Raw genomic sequence first — 18,036 nt, 5'->3', positions numbered from 1 at the left:
ATTCTAAAGTGATTGTGCAAAAACCAAGAACAATGCATTTTTGGGACCTGTTTCTGGCTCCTAATTCCTAAACTGTTGGGACTAAAACTCCCAAAATCAATCCCAACCTTCCTTTTGTGGTCATAGACCTTATATTAAAATTTCATAGATGTCTGTTTACTTATACTAAAGTTATAATGTGAAAACCAAAAAGAAATGCTTATTTGGGACCTTTTTGGCCCCTTATTCCTAAACGATTGGGACCAAAACACTTAAAATCAATCCCAACCTTCCTTTTATAGTCATAAACCTTGTGTTTAAATTTCATAGATTTCTATTTTCTTTTACTAAAGTTAAGGTTTGAAAACCAAATGTCTTCGGACGATGACGCCAACGTGATACCAATATACTACCAAATAATTTTCAATTTTTGCGGTCATATAAAAACCATATTCCGTATAGTCTGCTATAAAAGACCCTGACTTGAAAAAAGTGAAACAAGAAAAACAACGCCATTTCTTAACAAAACAATTGACCAAAAAAAAAAGGTGACAAGATATGAACCAACAACAACAACTGAACAAGAGACTCGGAGTAGTTCTTAATGAAGCAAATAACCAATACATGACAAAATAATGTGAAGTAATATATTAAAATTCCTTTATTAATTATAGACATGAGTGTAATGACAGTATCTCATAATTTACATCACTGAATTTACAGTGATGTTAATAGCATATAAAATAATAATAGCAGTTGAAACTTAAATACCAATAATACCTACATGTGTGAACTGACATCTACCATTTTATTCTCATTGGTAACTATGAGCCTAAACCTGACATAATTGCCTTATTTTACCAAGTTAATATTTTATGTTTGGATTACAGAATATATTTTTTTAGGAATTATTTATTCTTAATCTAGTCAAATTTCATTAATGATCAGTCTAAAATCAGTCCTTTTTTCAATTCTCTAAAAAATATCAAATTGATACAAATTGAGTCTCTGTCAATGGCCTTCAAAACATTTTTTGGCTTGCCTGTTTCATGTAAATCCGTGACAAATAAACACAGAAATTAAATTAAACCAATTATTTCCCCAAAAAGCAATAAGAAAAGCCTTGCATTAAGAAAGTAATTTTTAAAATGATAAATTAATTGTCAATCAATGCATTAAATAATATTATAGGATTTATTCAAATCTGTCAGCACTTCACTTTTTACTTGACATTGGTGTGTAAAGAGTCATTTTGAAGCTTGTCATTAAAAAATTTGACGCTTTATTGGATTACAGGGTTTAATGAAGTCGGATCAGTTATATCAAAATAATGTGCTCGAACATTAGGTTAACAATAAATAAAGCAGTCATTAATTGGTCATTTTTTACATGAATTTTTAAAGTGTTCTTTACTCATTTGCTTTATTTAAACATTTTTTTATGACAGAAAAAAACTTTTAAAATGTATCTTTTTTTGTCTACATCTGCCTTAAGAAGACAATATATACCACATAGCTCTTCAAAGAAAAAAATAATTGAATACTGTGTCACATTACCTAAAAAAAAATAGGAATTTGTTTTCACTGTGAACACTACAAACAATGTAATGACAAATGAAATGGTTCAAAAATGAAAATCTTTATGGAAATGTAATAAAAAAAGCTTGGCTATAGAAATACTATGAAAAATAATAAAAAGCTCAAATAACCTATTCAGTTTACATATTTGGAGCCCATCGTCCATCTTTAAATCAATTATTGGGTTTCAGGATGGAATTCACAAGTTAACAAATGTTGTCTTTCTCTAGAGTTTTACAACTACCAATGCAGGTAAAATCTAAACAGTCAACAAATAACTTGTATTTTTTGAGGTCAATAGAATTAACATGTGTCAAACTCATCATAATTAGTGTCCCATTTCTGTTTCCATAATTTACATATCCCTTTGTACAAGAATTTAGAATACACAAAATGACAATGATTCATAAAAATTAAAAGCAGACCATAAGTTATATTGTGTTGTTCTTTCAGACTCTTATGCATCTCATCAAAATCATTTCAGTCTTGCAATCTTCACTTCATCCTACACTCAATTTCAAACCTATAGCATTTTTTCTCTCAAAAACCACATGTTGTGCATAAGTGGACAGCTAGCTAGTAAATACAAAGTATGATAATCTGAATAACTCTTTCTTTTAATGTAGAAAATTGATTGTTTTCTTTATTGGTTTTCAAATAATTTTACTATTCAAATAATATTGCATAAGAATCATCATTAAGAAAATCACTTATGATTAACAAAAATACAAAATGTCAAAGTAACAAAATGATAGAATGAAATTTCATCACTAAAATATAAGCATCATGATATTAATGACTATCTATAACAATGATCAAGTGTACATACCAAGTTTCATAACATTACAGCCCAGATATCACAGCAAATAATAAACTAGTCTTCTGTTTGAAAAATATTTTTCGTGTTCTATTCAGTATATGATATTTGGATTTAATTACTTTGTAAATGTTTATACTATAGTGTAATACTATGTTAGTTGTTTATTTATATATATATCAAATATACATATCTACATATAAACATCATAAACAGATGTATTTCATTGTTTCCACATCTCACCAAGATGCTTATTTCATCAACACGTTAATATTTCCTTATATTTCTCATCCTTTCTTATAGCTGCAAAAATATACAGGGGATAGAAACTTCAGAGTAGAATACATTAGTTTTAAATATCCTTATCGAAATGTATCCACTAATCATAATCACCAAAGTTGAATTTTAACTAACATGTACTTTTCACTAATATTTGTTACTATTGTTTTTAATTGATAGAGGCTTATGCATTAGTTTTGCTACAAAACCAGTATAACCATATAACAGGAACAAATTTATTCTTAACAAGGGAACACCACATTCAACACATAATGTTCTTTTCAAATATCACAGGAAATTTTAAAAGCATATTCATGTTGTATGCATAATTTTAGTTTTTAATTGTTACATGTATACAAAACTATATAGTTATAAGTGAAAATATCCTCACATTTGTTGTATATATGATTTTGGATATACATGAAATCAATTTTGAAGCAGTTATCATATAAAGTAGACTTTTGTGAATATTTCAAACCGAGTTGGAAAACAGTGTGCATAATTACTTGCAATTATCATTAACTTATGTATTGTGTATTTGGTAAAAAATTACAATACAAATTTCTCATTTTATACTCTGAATTTCAGAATTCTTTTCAACATCTTTATTCATTTTGGATTTAATTTTGCTTATCATACATGATACTTATCTACAGGGAAACAAAATATGAACAGTTGCAATGTTATATTTAGTTTCTGAACTTAGTTTTTACAAACAATGATCAGCATACTATTCCAGATAAAAATGGATTTAATATTTTACAATTTATTACCTAGAATTTTTCTGAAAAAGTGACAAAATATTACTGAGATTATAGAAATTATGTTTGTAAGAAGTGTTGATGAGTTATTTAAGTAAAAGAAATATGTGAGAGGGTTCGAAGGCACTTATAACTAATTTATATCTTTAATATGTTAGATTTTCATTACAAACTATAGTAATTCAAAGAGTGATAAGTGTAAGAGGACTTTATACCTTGTCCCACATTTCATATTCTTTTCTTGAATAGCTCAGTTTTTTTTAATGTGATCTTAAAATAAAATTTGAATCTGGAAATTTTTATAGCGAAAATAATGTCTTCCCCACAGCTTTAAACAAATATATATTTTAACAAGCAAATAATTTTTTATTAAAATAATACATACGACAATGTCTGATAAATCAATCATTATAATTATCTGTTATTACAGAGTACAATGTTCACATCTTCACATACAGTTATAGAACTTAAATAAACCCAATCTGACGGTATAAGTCATATTCAAATGTTCATGGTAGTCTACAAATATATCAGGATTTACCAAAGCAGTCAACAAATGTTTAAAGAATTAAATGCAAAATGTTCAAGCAACAGTAATAGCATGCATAGCATGATTTAAGACCAGTGACAATTACAATTATGCAGGGCTATACCATGACCCGTTCAAATAAAATAAAAGTTACCAGTGGGTATACTTTTCAAAAAGGGTAACCACCTACGGACAATCAAGGAGGCTACTTTGGAATTTCACTTATATATTAAGATATATGAGTATTTGATAACCACAGTTTAGACTTTGAAACTGCCGTCCCATTATTATATTTTAAATGGATAAGCTTTAACATTGTTCTAAAATCGTAATTATATCAGCGTGTAAGGGGTTTTAGAGGAAATGTTGATAATGCAAATTTTAAATATCAATCTGTTTCCATTTTATTTCAGACCATTTTGCACATATATAATACTTAATCTAGGACCTATGGTCTTGATATATGTAAAAGCTGTCAAGAATACTATCAAACATCTAAAGCAGAGTTTGTTTAATTACATTTTTACAGTTATGGCCTATAAATTAGAAAAATACCATCGTATCATCATTCTGAATTTATAAACTTTTCGTTTCCAGCCCTAAATTTCTGAACCCTGTTAATAAACATTAGTCAGTTCAAAACACTCTGAAGCATTTTAATTTTGCAGAATTATAGCACTGTACATTTTTAAAATTTAACTCTGAAAAATGCAAAATCCAGTAACTTTATCTCCCATTTCTGAAGTATAACAGTGCAAAAATCTTGAGATTAAGGATTTTAAAACAATACAATATTTGCAACATGTATTGTTTGTACATATGTCATATTCTATAACATTTCATCCAAATTCTTAAAAGATTTTTAATCTAGAAAGTTAAGAGACCAGTGTTGTGTGTTTTAAAGGTATCAAAAACTGACGAAAGATTATTGATTTAGTTACATTGTGTAAGAAATACTTAATGTAAAGTAATTGTTTGAATCTTCCAAAATAGATATGATAGTTTATATAAATACAATTTTCACAAAGCCTCTCATTGCTTATCTGTCATATTAATCAAAAGTTTTAAAAGAAAACAAGCAATACAACTGCTTTAAGAAACATTTAACCAGATCATTTCTGTCACCATGGTAATGACAAAACATTCAAATGATAAATGTAAGAACTGTTCTCTGATGGAATAAAGAAGGTACCAGTATAAACTGATTCCCTGTTAGAACACTGTTGGTTATTACGAACAACAGCCACCTGATGATGTCTTTTTTGTAGTCATATCTACTCCTTGTCTTGGTTCCATTTCTCTACCAGGTGTCTATAAAAAATTCAATAAATGATATAATTAAAAATTGATTGTTAATGCTGGTGATTAAGAAGTTACATGTTGTGTATTTTATAAGACATTTGATCATATTTGGATTCCTCATCTTGTCAATTTCTATAAATATCATTGTAGAAATAACACCTCATATTTGATTTTTTTAGGGTAGCCAAATTCACCCAGTAATAAGTACATAACACTATAGGGAGATAACTCTGTAAAAATCATATAAATGTTTCAATCACATTGTATTGTTCAAGAAATATTAAGCTTTTCAATGATCAAAATTTGTGTTTGTCTAACTGTTTTTATTTTTATATTTTTGTCAAAGTGTCAAAGTAAATATTTTGTCAAAATTTCATGAAAATTAAAAAAGCAAATTTAATTTTAGTGAAGATGTTGGGTACCACTCAAGCAATTTTTTCTGGTTCTATATTTACATTTTTTACCACTTCAAATTCATGTGGAAAGACAGTTATATTATTGACACATGAATTTAAACTTTCTCTTCAAAATACTTCTCCTAACTAAGCTATTGAACAATCCATACCTTGTTCAGAATTGCTTGTGCTAGGTCCATAAAAGCTTTTTCTACATTAACATTAGCTTTTGCACTAGTTTCTAAGAATGGTACACCATGTTCTTTTGAAATCTGAAAATAAACATCAGGAATTAAAAATATATCGCTCTTCTCTAACACAATGAAGACTTATTTAAGTACACAAAATAGTCAATTCAATTTTCTAGGTTTGCTAGACTAGAATATTTCTTCTGATATACTTATTATGAAAACTCCATCAAACTTGCACTAATTCTGCAACTGTCCGTGTACTGTTGTGTGAGCATCACACTTTAACATGTTAAAGTAAAGAAATGTGTGTTTTCATTTGTATTTTTAAAAAATAAATTGATTTTAACTACTACTCTTGCATAAAAAAATACTCCTTGTCTGTTATTTTTAAAAAACTAATAAAAAAGAAAAATAAACTTCATTTTTTACTTGCTTCTTTCAGCCAGCAATATAATAATAATATAGACATTTTTAATTTTAAAAGATCCATTCCTTTACTTCATTTTACATTAATATTGATCATTTCATATCCACTCATCTTCAGCATTTTATAAATCTGTGTTAAATATTTATATTTATATCTTAATATATCCTTATGACTTAATTGATCATTCAAGTATTACTTTATTTTTTATAATGTGTATCGAATACTGTAGTATGTAATTTCACGAGTTTCATGAAAAATAAATTAATTACAAAAAAAAATCTGTGTTAAATTCAAACCAAAGAAGCTTCCTTGTTTCATCTATTTAATTTCTTTCAATTGTGTCATTCATTTTATGTGATAAATTGAGATAAATAAGAACCAGCGCGTTTCAGTTTAATACATGTACTTACAGCGTCTCCTCTATCTTTCGACACTTGTCTCTTACTATCCATGTCACATTTATTTCCCAAAATCATTTTTTCTACGTCTTCATTTGCATGCTGTAAAATAAGAATTTAAGTTAATAATGTGACAAGTCAATATTTCTATTGTATGAACACATATGCTGTAAACTTATTGAGCTAAATCAATATTTGTATCTCCATAACAGGGGTCACCACACCAGGCGAAGTGAGCGACTTTGAGCGACAAAGTCACTCTAGGTCTCCCCACTTCGCTCTAGAGAAGCTCCAGGGAGAAGTTTATGTCGCCCTCGATTTTCAGTAAAATTCCCCAATGTCGCCTCATGGTTTTTGAGAAATTCTCGATTCAAACGTAAACGACCGATAGGTATTGAAATACAAAGCATGTTTTCCTCAAATTCAGAACCGATTTCTCCGTGATAGTATCATACTTCAACATAAAAATTGCTTGCCCGGGTGTACTATAAGCAAGAAAAAAGAAAAATCTCGATTTTTTTATGATTGTTTATTGTCCGCCATCTTTGTTATTGAAAATTGTAGATGGCGCCATGTTATCTTTTCAACTCTCATCGTTTACCTAATCCATATTGATATGCACTATTAATTTTGATTTTCTTATATTTACTGACAATATGTGATGTCCCATAAAATTTTTTAGATTTCTTTTCAAAAACGGAATATTATCAACTGGTATCTGCTTGTATTTTTACTACGTACGTAGTTTAGTACACTGCCGGGAACCAGCACAACGATTATAAACTACAAAACGCAGTCGTTTTTTTTTTGTTCAGGATTTTGTTTAACAGACTGATACATGTGCTTCAATGAATATCTGCTCATGAATTTGATTAGGAACAGCAATATTTACTTCCAAAGTCGTATATTTTGAAAAATATAAAGTAAGAATTTTTGACGCGGATCGCACCGTATTTGTTTTTAATTTACAAGTACCAATTCAATTCCGGTTATGAAAAATACGACTTTTCCGATGTTACTTTTTGTGATTTAGTCATATTAAACACTCGTGAAGTGTTTTAGAATCAATTACATACATTTCTAACGGCAACTTGATTTTGGAAATTGGCATTTCCATGAAAATACCGCAAACATGTGCGATTACATATACACGATTTGAAATAAACAGTTTTACTTTACGTTTTCAACACATGTCAAACAGTTTTCTCTCTGAATTCTAATAAAATATTATTTTAAGAACAAATACATTTTTGAATCATGATCTTAGCTATGAAAGACATTGAAACCATATTCTTAATTGATTGTTATTTTTGTTTTAAAAGGTTCTTGGACTTGGTTTAATTTTAAAGTCTTTGAAATGCAGCATAATTTGATCCATGTCAAATCTTCAATTCATTTAGACCTACCAGAATAAACATAGCTCTTATGCCATTAACTTTTGGTCCTTATGTCATATTTTGTGACAATTTGCATAGGTACACATGTAAATAAAAAAGTATTTCAGACTACAAGCATTGCAAGACAAGGACTTACAAAATGTACTTCCTTAGCAATTGTCAATCACAAATGATTAGAAAAGTAGCAAAAAGGTATAGATTCTTAGAAAATTTTATTCATAAAAAGTATAAACGTGATCTGTTTGTTTTTCCCTGAAGGCTCCCTGTTGGGCCTTCACTTCTCCCTGTTGGGTCTTCACTTCTCCCTGTTTGGCTGCCAGGGAGAAGTGACTTCTCCCTATAATTTTGAAGTGTGATGACCCCTGCATAATATCTTGACAGATTTTTAAGATTAATTATTAGTCTTTGCATTTACTTATAGCAATATAACAAACTGTTTAAATTTATAATATAGCAGTGAATGATTGCATTTATTTATTTAAAAAAGGAATAATTTCAAGGTTTTCACACAGAACCGTGAGAATTTTCCCATAATTGATAATAATAACAATAATACTTCCTCTTACCTCATCAATATTTCGTAACCATTTAGTAATATTTTCAAATGTTTTATGATTTGTTATGTCATAGACTAGCATTATTCCCATTGCTCCTCTGTAGTAGGATGTGGTAATTGTGTGAAATCGTTCCTGACCAGCTGTGTCCCTAAAAATAAAAATTGTATATACATTATTTAGTATTAACCATAACAAACAACATATCATATGGTACTTTTTAGCAAGTAAATACAATAGTATATATTATTAACTTTTTTAATTTAAACTAACATTATATGTAGGAAACAAAATTTTACATTCGCATTAGATATATGTGCTTTGATTTTTAATTACAGCACACATATTACCATCCATACTAGGCTAAAGTTAAAAACAAAATTCTTTGTGTAATATGTCAAACATTTAACTTCGTTTAAAAGGAACCAGATGCTCCGCAGGGCGTAGCTTTATACGACCGCAGAGGTTGAACCCTGAATGGTTGGGGCAAATATGGACACAACATTCAAGCTGGATTCAGCTCTAAATTTGGATTGTGATTAAATAGTTGACACAGCATAGGTTTCTGACACAGAATGAATGTGTTCTAATGAACTTAAAATTTTTGTTTTCTCTTAGAGCAATTCACTATGCTGTTGAATATTAATCCTCTCAAAAAAATGTTTGAAGACATTTTCTTTTTTATTTATGAAATTTCAAATGAGAAAAATTGAACCCAATTTTTTTAATCACATCCCCCTTTCCCTTATTCCAAAACTAATCTCAATTAAAATTTCTAATGGAGTTTGCAACAATAACTACTCATTTAAATACATCATAAAATATTAAGATGTAAAAAAACTGCTTGTTATCACTGAATGGTAAAGATTATTTTAATTTATCAGTTGGTAGTAAAAAGTGAATATACATTGTATATTGTATATAACAAAGATTTAAGTTGATTCTGGACAAAGAAAGATAACTCCAATTAAAAAAAAATCTTGCTATTGCACAATATTTTGCAATTAGATATTTCTTGCTTACTATTCTGGACAAAGAAAGATAACTCTAATTAAAAAAAAATTTGCTATTTCACAATATTGTGCAATTAGATATTTCTTGCCATTGCGCAATACTGTGCAATTGAAAAGACTTGCTATTGCACAATACTTAATATAATAATTTTAGATCCTGATTTGGACCAACTTGAAAACTGGGCCCATAATAAATATCTAAGTACATTTTTGGATTCAGCATATCAAAGAACCCCAAGATTTCAATTTTTGTTAAAATCAGACTAAGTTTAATTTTGGACCCTTTGGACTTTAGTGTAGACCAATTTGAAAACAGGACCAAAAATGAAGAATCTACATACACAGTTAGATTTGGTATATCAAAGAACCCCATTTATTCAATTTTTGATGAAATCAAACAAAGTTTAATTTTGGACCCTTTGGGCCCCTTATTCTGTTGGGACCAAAACTCCCAAAATCAATACCAACCTTCCTTTTATGGTCATAAACCTTGTGTTTAAATTTCATAGATTTCTATTTACTTATACTAACGTTATGGTGCGAAAACCAAGAAAAATGCTTATTTGGGTCCCTTTTTGGCCCCTAATACCTAAACTGTTGGGACCTAAACTCCCAAAATCAATACCAACCTTCCTTTTGTAGTCATTAACATTGTGTTTAAATTTCATTGATTTCTATTTACTTAAACTAAAGTTATTGTGCGAAAACCAAGAATAATGCTTATTTGGGCCCTTTTTTGGCCCCTAATTCCTAAACTGTTGAAACCAAAACTCCCAAAATCAATCCCAACCGTTCTTTTGTGGTCATAAACCTTGTGTCAAAATTTCATAGATTTCTATTAACTTAAACTAAAGTTATAGTGCGAAAACCAAGAAAATGCTTATTTGGGCCCTTTTTGGCCCCTAATTCCTAAAATGTTGGGACCAAAACTCCCAAAATCAATACCAACCTTCCTTTTGTGGTCATAAACCTTGTGTTAAAATTTCATAGATTTCCATTCACTTTTACTAAAGTTAGAGTGCGAAAACTAAAAGTATTCGGACGCAGGACGACGACGACGACGCCAACGTGATAGCAATATACGACGAAAAATTTTTCAAATTTTGCGGTCGTATAAAAACTGACTGGGGACGAGTAAGACAATAAACTATTAGGGGCTCATTACAGTCAAAGTCAAGGTCACGATCAATATTGATAGGTTTCCATATTTTCTTTTTTATGTTTTTTTTTAAAGTTAAATATAAACTGTCATCAAACATTTCAGTATAGCGCATTACAATACTTAATTCATTTATCTTCTAAATTCATCAAAAATGATATTTTAAGAATAAAACTTTTCAAATTGAATAATTGTTTCTTCCTGGTTAAAATTTTGTGAGCATAAATTGAATGTATTTGGTATATACAATGTATGCTCATGTGGGATTGGTCAGTAGAATCAATGGAAATACAAAGTATTTCAATTGGTACGTGTACATGTAACTGCAGAGCCTGAAATATACAATCTACTCTACAATCATTTGACAGTTTGTATACTATTTTCACATGTAGAATATTAGACTGTGATCTTAAGTTGACCTATATTAATATAAAACCAACTGTTAAAACTTCCTTTCCCTAAGTGCTATTCATCGTTCAAGTTTTGTAATAATATACATATATTTATATGTATAAATATTTGAACAAGGTATATTGCTAACATGCAAATATACACTTTCAGAAATAACAGTTGGTATCAATTATACATTGTAACAAGTTTTATAAAAGCAAGTAAATCTTGTTTTACATACAAATGTACATGAAAATGTAAGTCAACAAATCGCAAAATACAACCAGGTGCTCCGCAGGGCGCAGCTTTATACGACCGCAGAGGTCGAACCCTGAACAGTTGGGGCAAGTATGGACAAAACATTCAAGCATGATACAGCTCTGAATTTGGATTGTGATCAAATTTTTGACATTACATGGTTTTTTTTACACAAAACAAATGTCAAGATTTTACAAATCAATTAAAGATTTCTTCTTCAAACTTTTTAAATCTAAAATTAAATAGTTGACACAGCATAGGTTTCTGACACAGAATGAATGTGGTCTAATGAACTTAAAAGGTTTTTTTTGCCTTTGAGCAAATCACTATGCTGTTGAATATTAATCCTCTCAAAAAAATGTTTGAAGAAATTTTCTTTTTATTTATGAAATCTGAAATGAGAAAAATTTAACCCCCCCCCCTTTTTTTTCACATCCCCGTTTCCCTTTTTCAAAACTGATATCAATTCAAATTTCTAATGGAGTTTGCAACAATAACTACTCATTTAAATACATCATAAAATATTAAGATGTAAAAAAACTGCTTGTTATCACTGAATGGTAAAGATTATTTAAATTTATCAGTTGGTAGTAAAAAGTGTATATACATTGTATATTGTATATAACAAAGATTTAAGTTGATTCTGGACAAAGAAAGATAACTCCAATTAAAAAAAATTCTTGCTATTGCACAATATTGTGCAATAGGATATTTCTTGCTTACTATTCTGGACAAAGAAAGATAACTCTAATTAAAAAAAAATTGCTATTTCACAATATTGTGCAATTAGATATTTCTTGCCATTGCACAATACTGTGCAATTGAAAAGACTTGCTATTGCACAATACTTAATATAATGATTTTAGATCCTGATTTGGACCAACTTGAAAACTGGGCCCATAATCAAAAATCTAAGTACATGTTTAGATTCAGCATATCAAAGAGGCCCAAGAATTCAATTTTTGTTAAAATCAAACTTAGTTTAATTTTGGACCCTTTGGACTTTAATGTAGAATTTGAAATTTGAAAACAGGACCAAAAATGAAGAATCTACATACACAGTTAGATTTGGCATATCAAAGAACCCCAAGGATTCAATTTTTGATGAAATCAAACAAAGTTTAATTTTGGACCCTTTGGACCTTAATGTAGACCAATTTGAAAACTGGACCAAAAAACTTCAATCAAGAATCTAAGTACATTTTTAGATTCAACATATCAAAGAACCCAACCGATTCATTTTTTGTCAAAATCAAACTAAGTTTAATTTTGGACCCTTTGGACCTTAATGCAGTGTTCTCCCCAGGATTTTTGGATAGCACCAGGGTAACGCGTGACGAAATGAATTTTACAATATTTTGTGTCACGTTGCGTCGCTTATTTTTTTCTTGTTATTGTTTTTGTCATTACCTTTTTGCCTTTGTTTTGTTAACTGTGGTACTGTGTTGTATGGACTTTGGGTCAGAAAATTATTGGTAGAAAAAGTAAATCAATAAACAGTTTGTATACTTTAATATCTTTGAAGAATAAATAAAAGAAAGCACAATTAGTCTTTCAACTAAAGTCACTTCTTATATTTTGATCAAGCCATTTTGTCCTGGTACTTGTAGTTACACTACACATTCCCCATGTTAGATTTCACCATAACAATGAACTTTGAACAAGATTAAATTTTGATACAGAACCTTCAGTAGATTAAAAACTATTTTCCATAGTTTTAGACCTGATTCTTTTAAACAACAAATTATTTTTATAGTTTAATACTTTGTTGCAGACATGTAGAGTACTTATATAAATATATCTATCAACTAGTTCTTATTAAGCTATAGTCCTGTTTTGGATTATATTATATTTCAATTGATATAATTTTGGCAGTAGGCTTGTCATCCCTGGCACAGTTATATATTTCAAAAATTGAAAAATCTACTAATTTAATATAATATGTCTGTGCATAAATAAAAGTATGATTCTCAAAAATAATTTTCAAAACATTTTTGTTGGTATGTTCTAAGAAAGATTTTATCCTTAATGTAACATTCTAATATAATTTTGCATTCAATTTGTAATTTATTTTTATTTTCAATGAGAAATTATATTTGAGGAGCATTTATTTGTGATAAGCAAAATCAGGGGAAGTAACTCCACAATTAATTTCCAACAGGCAAATTATTTTGACTCAAGACTGGCGTAATAGAGTTCATTTACAAATGTCTGCTTGTCCCTCACAAGTCTGTTATTAAAATTATGATCTCTTAATTAATTAAAACACAAAAGAATCATGTACATCGATTAAATCCAATCATCAAGGTTAACCTCAAAAGGTAAATCGATCACGTGGTGTAAACAATCTACCTGTCAGATCTGGATTAAACTGGTTAGAACTGGTCAATTTTCATGTAAAATTTTAAACCTCACGGAAAGTTGAACAAGTCGTCTCAATCTTTACCGATTTACGATTTTTTTACCAAAAACTTTAGCACCACGGAGAAAAATTATACATCGCGGCAAGAACGATACCACCGCGGTAGAAAATTATACATCGCGGGCCCGTGGTCCTTTAAGGGCCTGGGGAGAACACTGCCTTAATGTAGACCAATTTGAAAACGGGACCAAAAGTTGAGAATCTACATATACAGTTAGATTCGGCATATCAAAGAACCCCAATTATTCAATTTTGATGAAATCAAACAAAGTTTAATTTTGGACCCTTTGGGCCCCTTTTTCCTAAACTGTTGGGACCAAAACTCCCAAAATCAATACCAACCTTCCTTTTGTGGTCATAAACATTGTGTTTAAATTTCATAGATTTCTATTACTTAACCTAAGGTTATTGTGCAAAAACCAAGAAAAATGCTTATTTGGGCCCTTTATTGGCCCCTTATTCCTAAACTATTGAAACCAAAACTCCCAAAATCAATCCCAATCTTTCTTTTGTGGTCATAAACCTTGTGTCAAAATTTCATAGATTTCTATTAACTTAAACTAAAGTTATGGTGCGAAAACCAAGAAAATGCTTATTTGGGCCCTTTTTGGCCCCTTATTCCTAAAATGTTGGGACCAAAACTCCCAAAATCAATACCAACCTTCCTTTTATGGTCATAAACCTTGTGTTAAAATTTTATAGATTTCTATTCACTTTTACTAAAGTTAGAGTGCGAAAACTAAAAGTATTCGGACGCCGGACGACGACGCCGACGACGCCAACGTGATAGCAATATACGACGAAAATTTTTTCAAAATTTGCGGTCGTATAAAAACTTTAAAACATCTTTTCTGAACAGTGCATACATTTCTGTCAATCAGATCATTCCACAGTGCTGAAGGGTCAGCATGCATGCATAAAAGAGGTTATAAGCCTTTTCTCAAATTAGAACTTTTTTCAGATATTGAACTAAAGAGAGAAAGACCAGCAACTAAAATTGTTGTAAACATGTAACATGCTCTTGATCGTTTGATACATGTACTTCCTGATTTTGGAGAGCACTTGAGACATACTTATTTCACCTCAAAATGTGGAGATGAGAAAATATCCCATTACCATTACTGTATCATAATTCTGTTTAGCATCAACACTGACAAGAGATCAATTTTGTACAATAGACAGATTTGTGTAATTAAAAAAATAAATTGATTAATCTATAAAGGCTATTTATTGTAATAGTTACTGCCCTTTTTAATAATATAAGTATACAATTTAACTTACCATATTTGTAATTTAATTTTCTTGCCTCCTAATTCTACAGTTTTAATTTTAAAATCTATACCTGCAAAACAATAAGAAAGTAATTTAGGTTATAATCATTTTTTCTGTTTCAAAATGTATTTCAGAGTTCACAGTAGTTTGGATTTAGCTTCAAATTCAAACCATTGTATTGTTTTTTTTTGTTAGAGAGAAATTATCTTTTATTAAGCTCATGCATATGCATGGTATAACAAAGATGTATTCAATTTGAGAAAGTATTAACAAAAACAACAACAATACTTTATTTTAAGAGGGTTACACAGGTATTTAGCTATATAACTAATCTACCCTGAGGCCCTCATCATGAAAAATCAAACAAAATGCAAACATATACATTGCATACATTAGTATAAAAAGTCAAGTATGATAATAATGTTCAATACAACTTGATAAAATGTGATGAAAAAATAAACATGATGACATAATCAGTTTTAAATATTATTTATACAGCTAGGTTGATTTCAATAAATGATCTGTTATTTGTATTTGAAAGAATTAACATTTTACTGTAAAGCCTCGGTCACACCTTAACGGATAGCTGGAACGGATGCCAAACGGATAACTTTTTTTCAATCCATTTATATTCGTTGCATGTAGGTTTAGCGTACTTTTTAACTGTTGACGTTAGTTTTGTCCAGTGGAAAATTTGGACCATGTTCAAAACTATGAACGATGTCCGGCGTCCATTTTCTACGGTACTCGTCCGTTTTGTTTCTGTTACATGTTCGTTATACATTGGTTGGAGGTCTGGCAGATAAATTCACCAATGGACTTCTAATGGACGTCTAACGGATAAAACGAATGTTGAACAAATGTGAAACAGACTTCTACCGGACGTATAATGGATAAAACAGATGATGAACGGATCTGAAACGGACAAATGCCAATAAAAAAATTCGCCAGATACTGCCCTTTGGCGGCATTTTGAAGAACAAACCAAAACCAGTCACACAGAAACATTTTGAATATTTATGCAATTTACATGTATTATAATTGTCGCCTTTATTTTTTCCATAGATCTGTATCTTGTTCATTAGTTTTATCCAGTACGCTTCCGTTATATGTCCATTTTATGGGGTACTCATCCGTTGGATGTACGTTGGACATCCGTTCTGTCCGTTACGTTTCCGTTTCTTGTAAGTTGCATATCCGGTGTGTGTCCGTTATGCATTCGTTACACGTCCGTTTATTCGGTCAGTACATCAATGGACTCCCAACAGATAACAATTTTGTCAACAGACAACTTTTATTTTCATCCATTAGGCCTTCATTCAGGCTATCCATTAAGGTGTGACCAAGGCTTCTTAAATCTTACTTTTTAAATATACATTTTAAAATAGAAGAAGGAGAAGATGCTTTATTTCTATAAAATGGGCTCAAAAGGAGCATAATATAATATCATTATAATATTAGTTTTTTACTAATATAATAAACAATACAATACCCCAAAAAATACTGGATGTAAAACATTTGAGTTATTACGACAGTCATTGTTATCTCCCCATAAGCTGTAAAAGACACCCCTGAAACTGAAGTTATCATGACCTTGACACTATTGATATAGTGTGTGGCTAATAAAATACCAACTGGTCAATAAAATTCATGTTCACTGTATCAGTGTATGAGTCATCATCACCTCATCAGTTCAATCACATACATGTAGGTATCAAATCAAGTGTTTTAAACATCAACACTCACCTATTGTTGATATAAATGTTGTATTAAAAGCATCGTCTGAAAATCTAAATAGTAAACAAGTTTTCCCAACTCCAGAATCACCAATTAAAAGTAACTTAAACAATAAATCATATGTCTTTTTCGCCATAACTTGAAGAAGTGTTTTTGGTTTGATAAAATGGCGGTCTGATTTTCCTTTTTTATTTTTTCTGACGATCAATTCCTGTTTTTAACTGTCAAGATTCTGACTGTGGTTCAACATGTTAAAGTTCTTGTATATAAACAATGAGACTGTCTATTTTAGGACAATGATTAACAATCAACTGATCGACCGATCAAACAGTAAATTTTCCGTCTGGTCACGTCACTTCCTACTGGGTCATTATCAGGGGAGAGAACTTCGTAAGAGCTCCGAACCTTTCCGAAGATCTGCGATTATTCCTCGGTAGAATCCGCTACTCTACAGAAGAGGGTACGGAATCGGCCGAGTTGAGACGAACGGTCTGAACTCTAGAAATACTCTCTCGAAATTCAAATAGACTTCAGGTTATGTATACTCATACATATTATATAATTTAATAAAAAGGACTGATTGGTGCTAACTGGTAAACCCCAAAAATTATATTTAGCCACGAGCATCACTGAAGAGACATGTATTGTCGAAATGCGCATCTGGTGCAAGAAAATTAGTACCGTTAATTTTATTATATCGGTTATGATTTTAAATCATTGTTTATTAATATCATGGATCGAGTGGGGTTTTCATTTTCGCCATAATTTTTCCATGTTTTCTGCAGTTTATGGGTCCGTGTAACACTTATCAATTCAAAGTTTTAAAAAGTTTTGAAATTTTGGATTTTTGGAATTTTGATCAAAGTTTTAAAATATCAAAATTTCAAATTGTGTAAAAGTTTTGAAATTTTGAAATTTTAACCAAATTATTAAAATATTAAAATTCTAAATATTGTTTTTAAATTTGATAGTTTAGGATTTTGATCAAACTTCTAAAATATTAAACCTTACGTGCAATGTTGATTATTTCACTTTTTGAAAGTTTGATTTTTGAATTTTTGATTAAAATATCAAAAATAGAAAAGGGGCAAAAAGAGGGGTACCTGTAAAAAGCGAAACGAAATAAAAGCGGAACGAAACGAAACAATATGAATTGAAAATATACTGATACTTAAAAGT

At 29.8% G+C, this 18,036-nt stretch overlaps 1 protein-coding gene across 1 annotated transcript; it reads right to left on the bottom strand.

Moving 5' to 3' along the window:
* Nucleotides 1–622: 622 nt before the first annotated feature.
* On the bottom strand, nt 623–17,238 carry LOC143050817 (ras-related protein Rab-10-like). Its single transcript, XM_076223932.1, has 6 exons — nt 16,867–17,238; nt 15,130–15,190; nt 8,619–8,757; nt 6,668–6,757; nt 5,810–5,911; nt 623–5,253 (listed from the first exon to the last, which is right to left on the bottom strand). The coding sequence occupies exons 1-6, from the start codon at nt 16,991–16,993 to the stop codon at nt 5,173–5,175; spliced, it is 600 nt and encodes a 199-aa protein (XP_076080047.1). The 5' UTR covers nt 16,994–17,238; the 3' UTR covers nt 623–5,172.
* Nucleotides 17,239–18,036: the final 798 nt, after the last annotated feature.

This window comes from Mytilus galloprovincialis, chromosome 1, assembly GCF_965363235.1.
Source record: "Mytilus galloprovincialis chromosome 1, xbMytGall1.hap1.1, whole genome shotgun sequence".
Classification (NCBI taxonomy): Eukaryota; Metazoa; Mollusca; class Bivalvia; order Mytilida; family Mytilidae; genus Mytilus; species Mytilus galloprovincialis.
The sequence above is the reverse complement of the archived record's forward strand: the minus strand, read 5'-3'. Positions and strand labels throughout refer to the sequence as shown.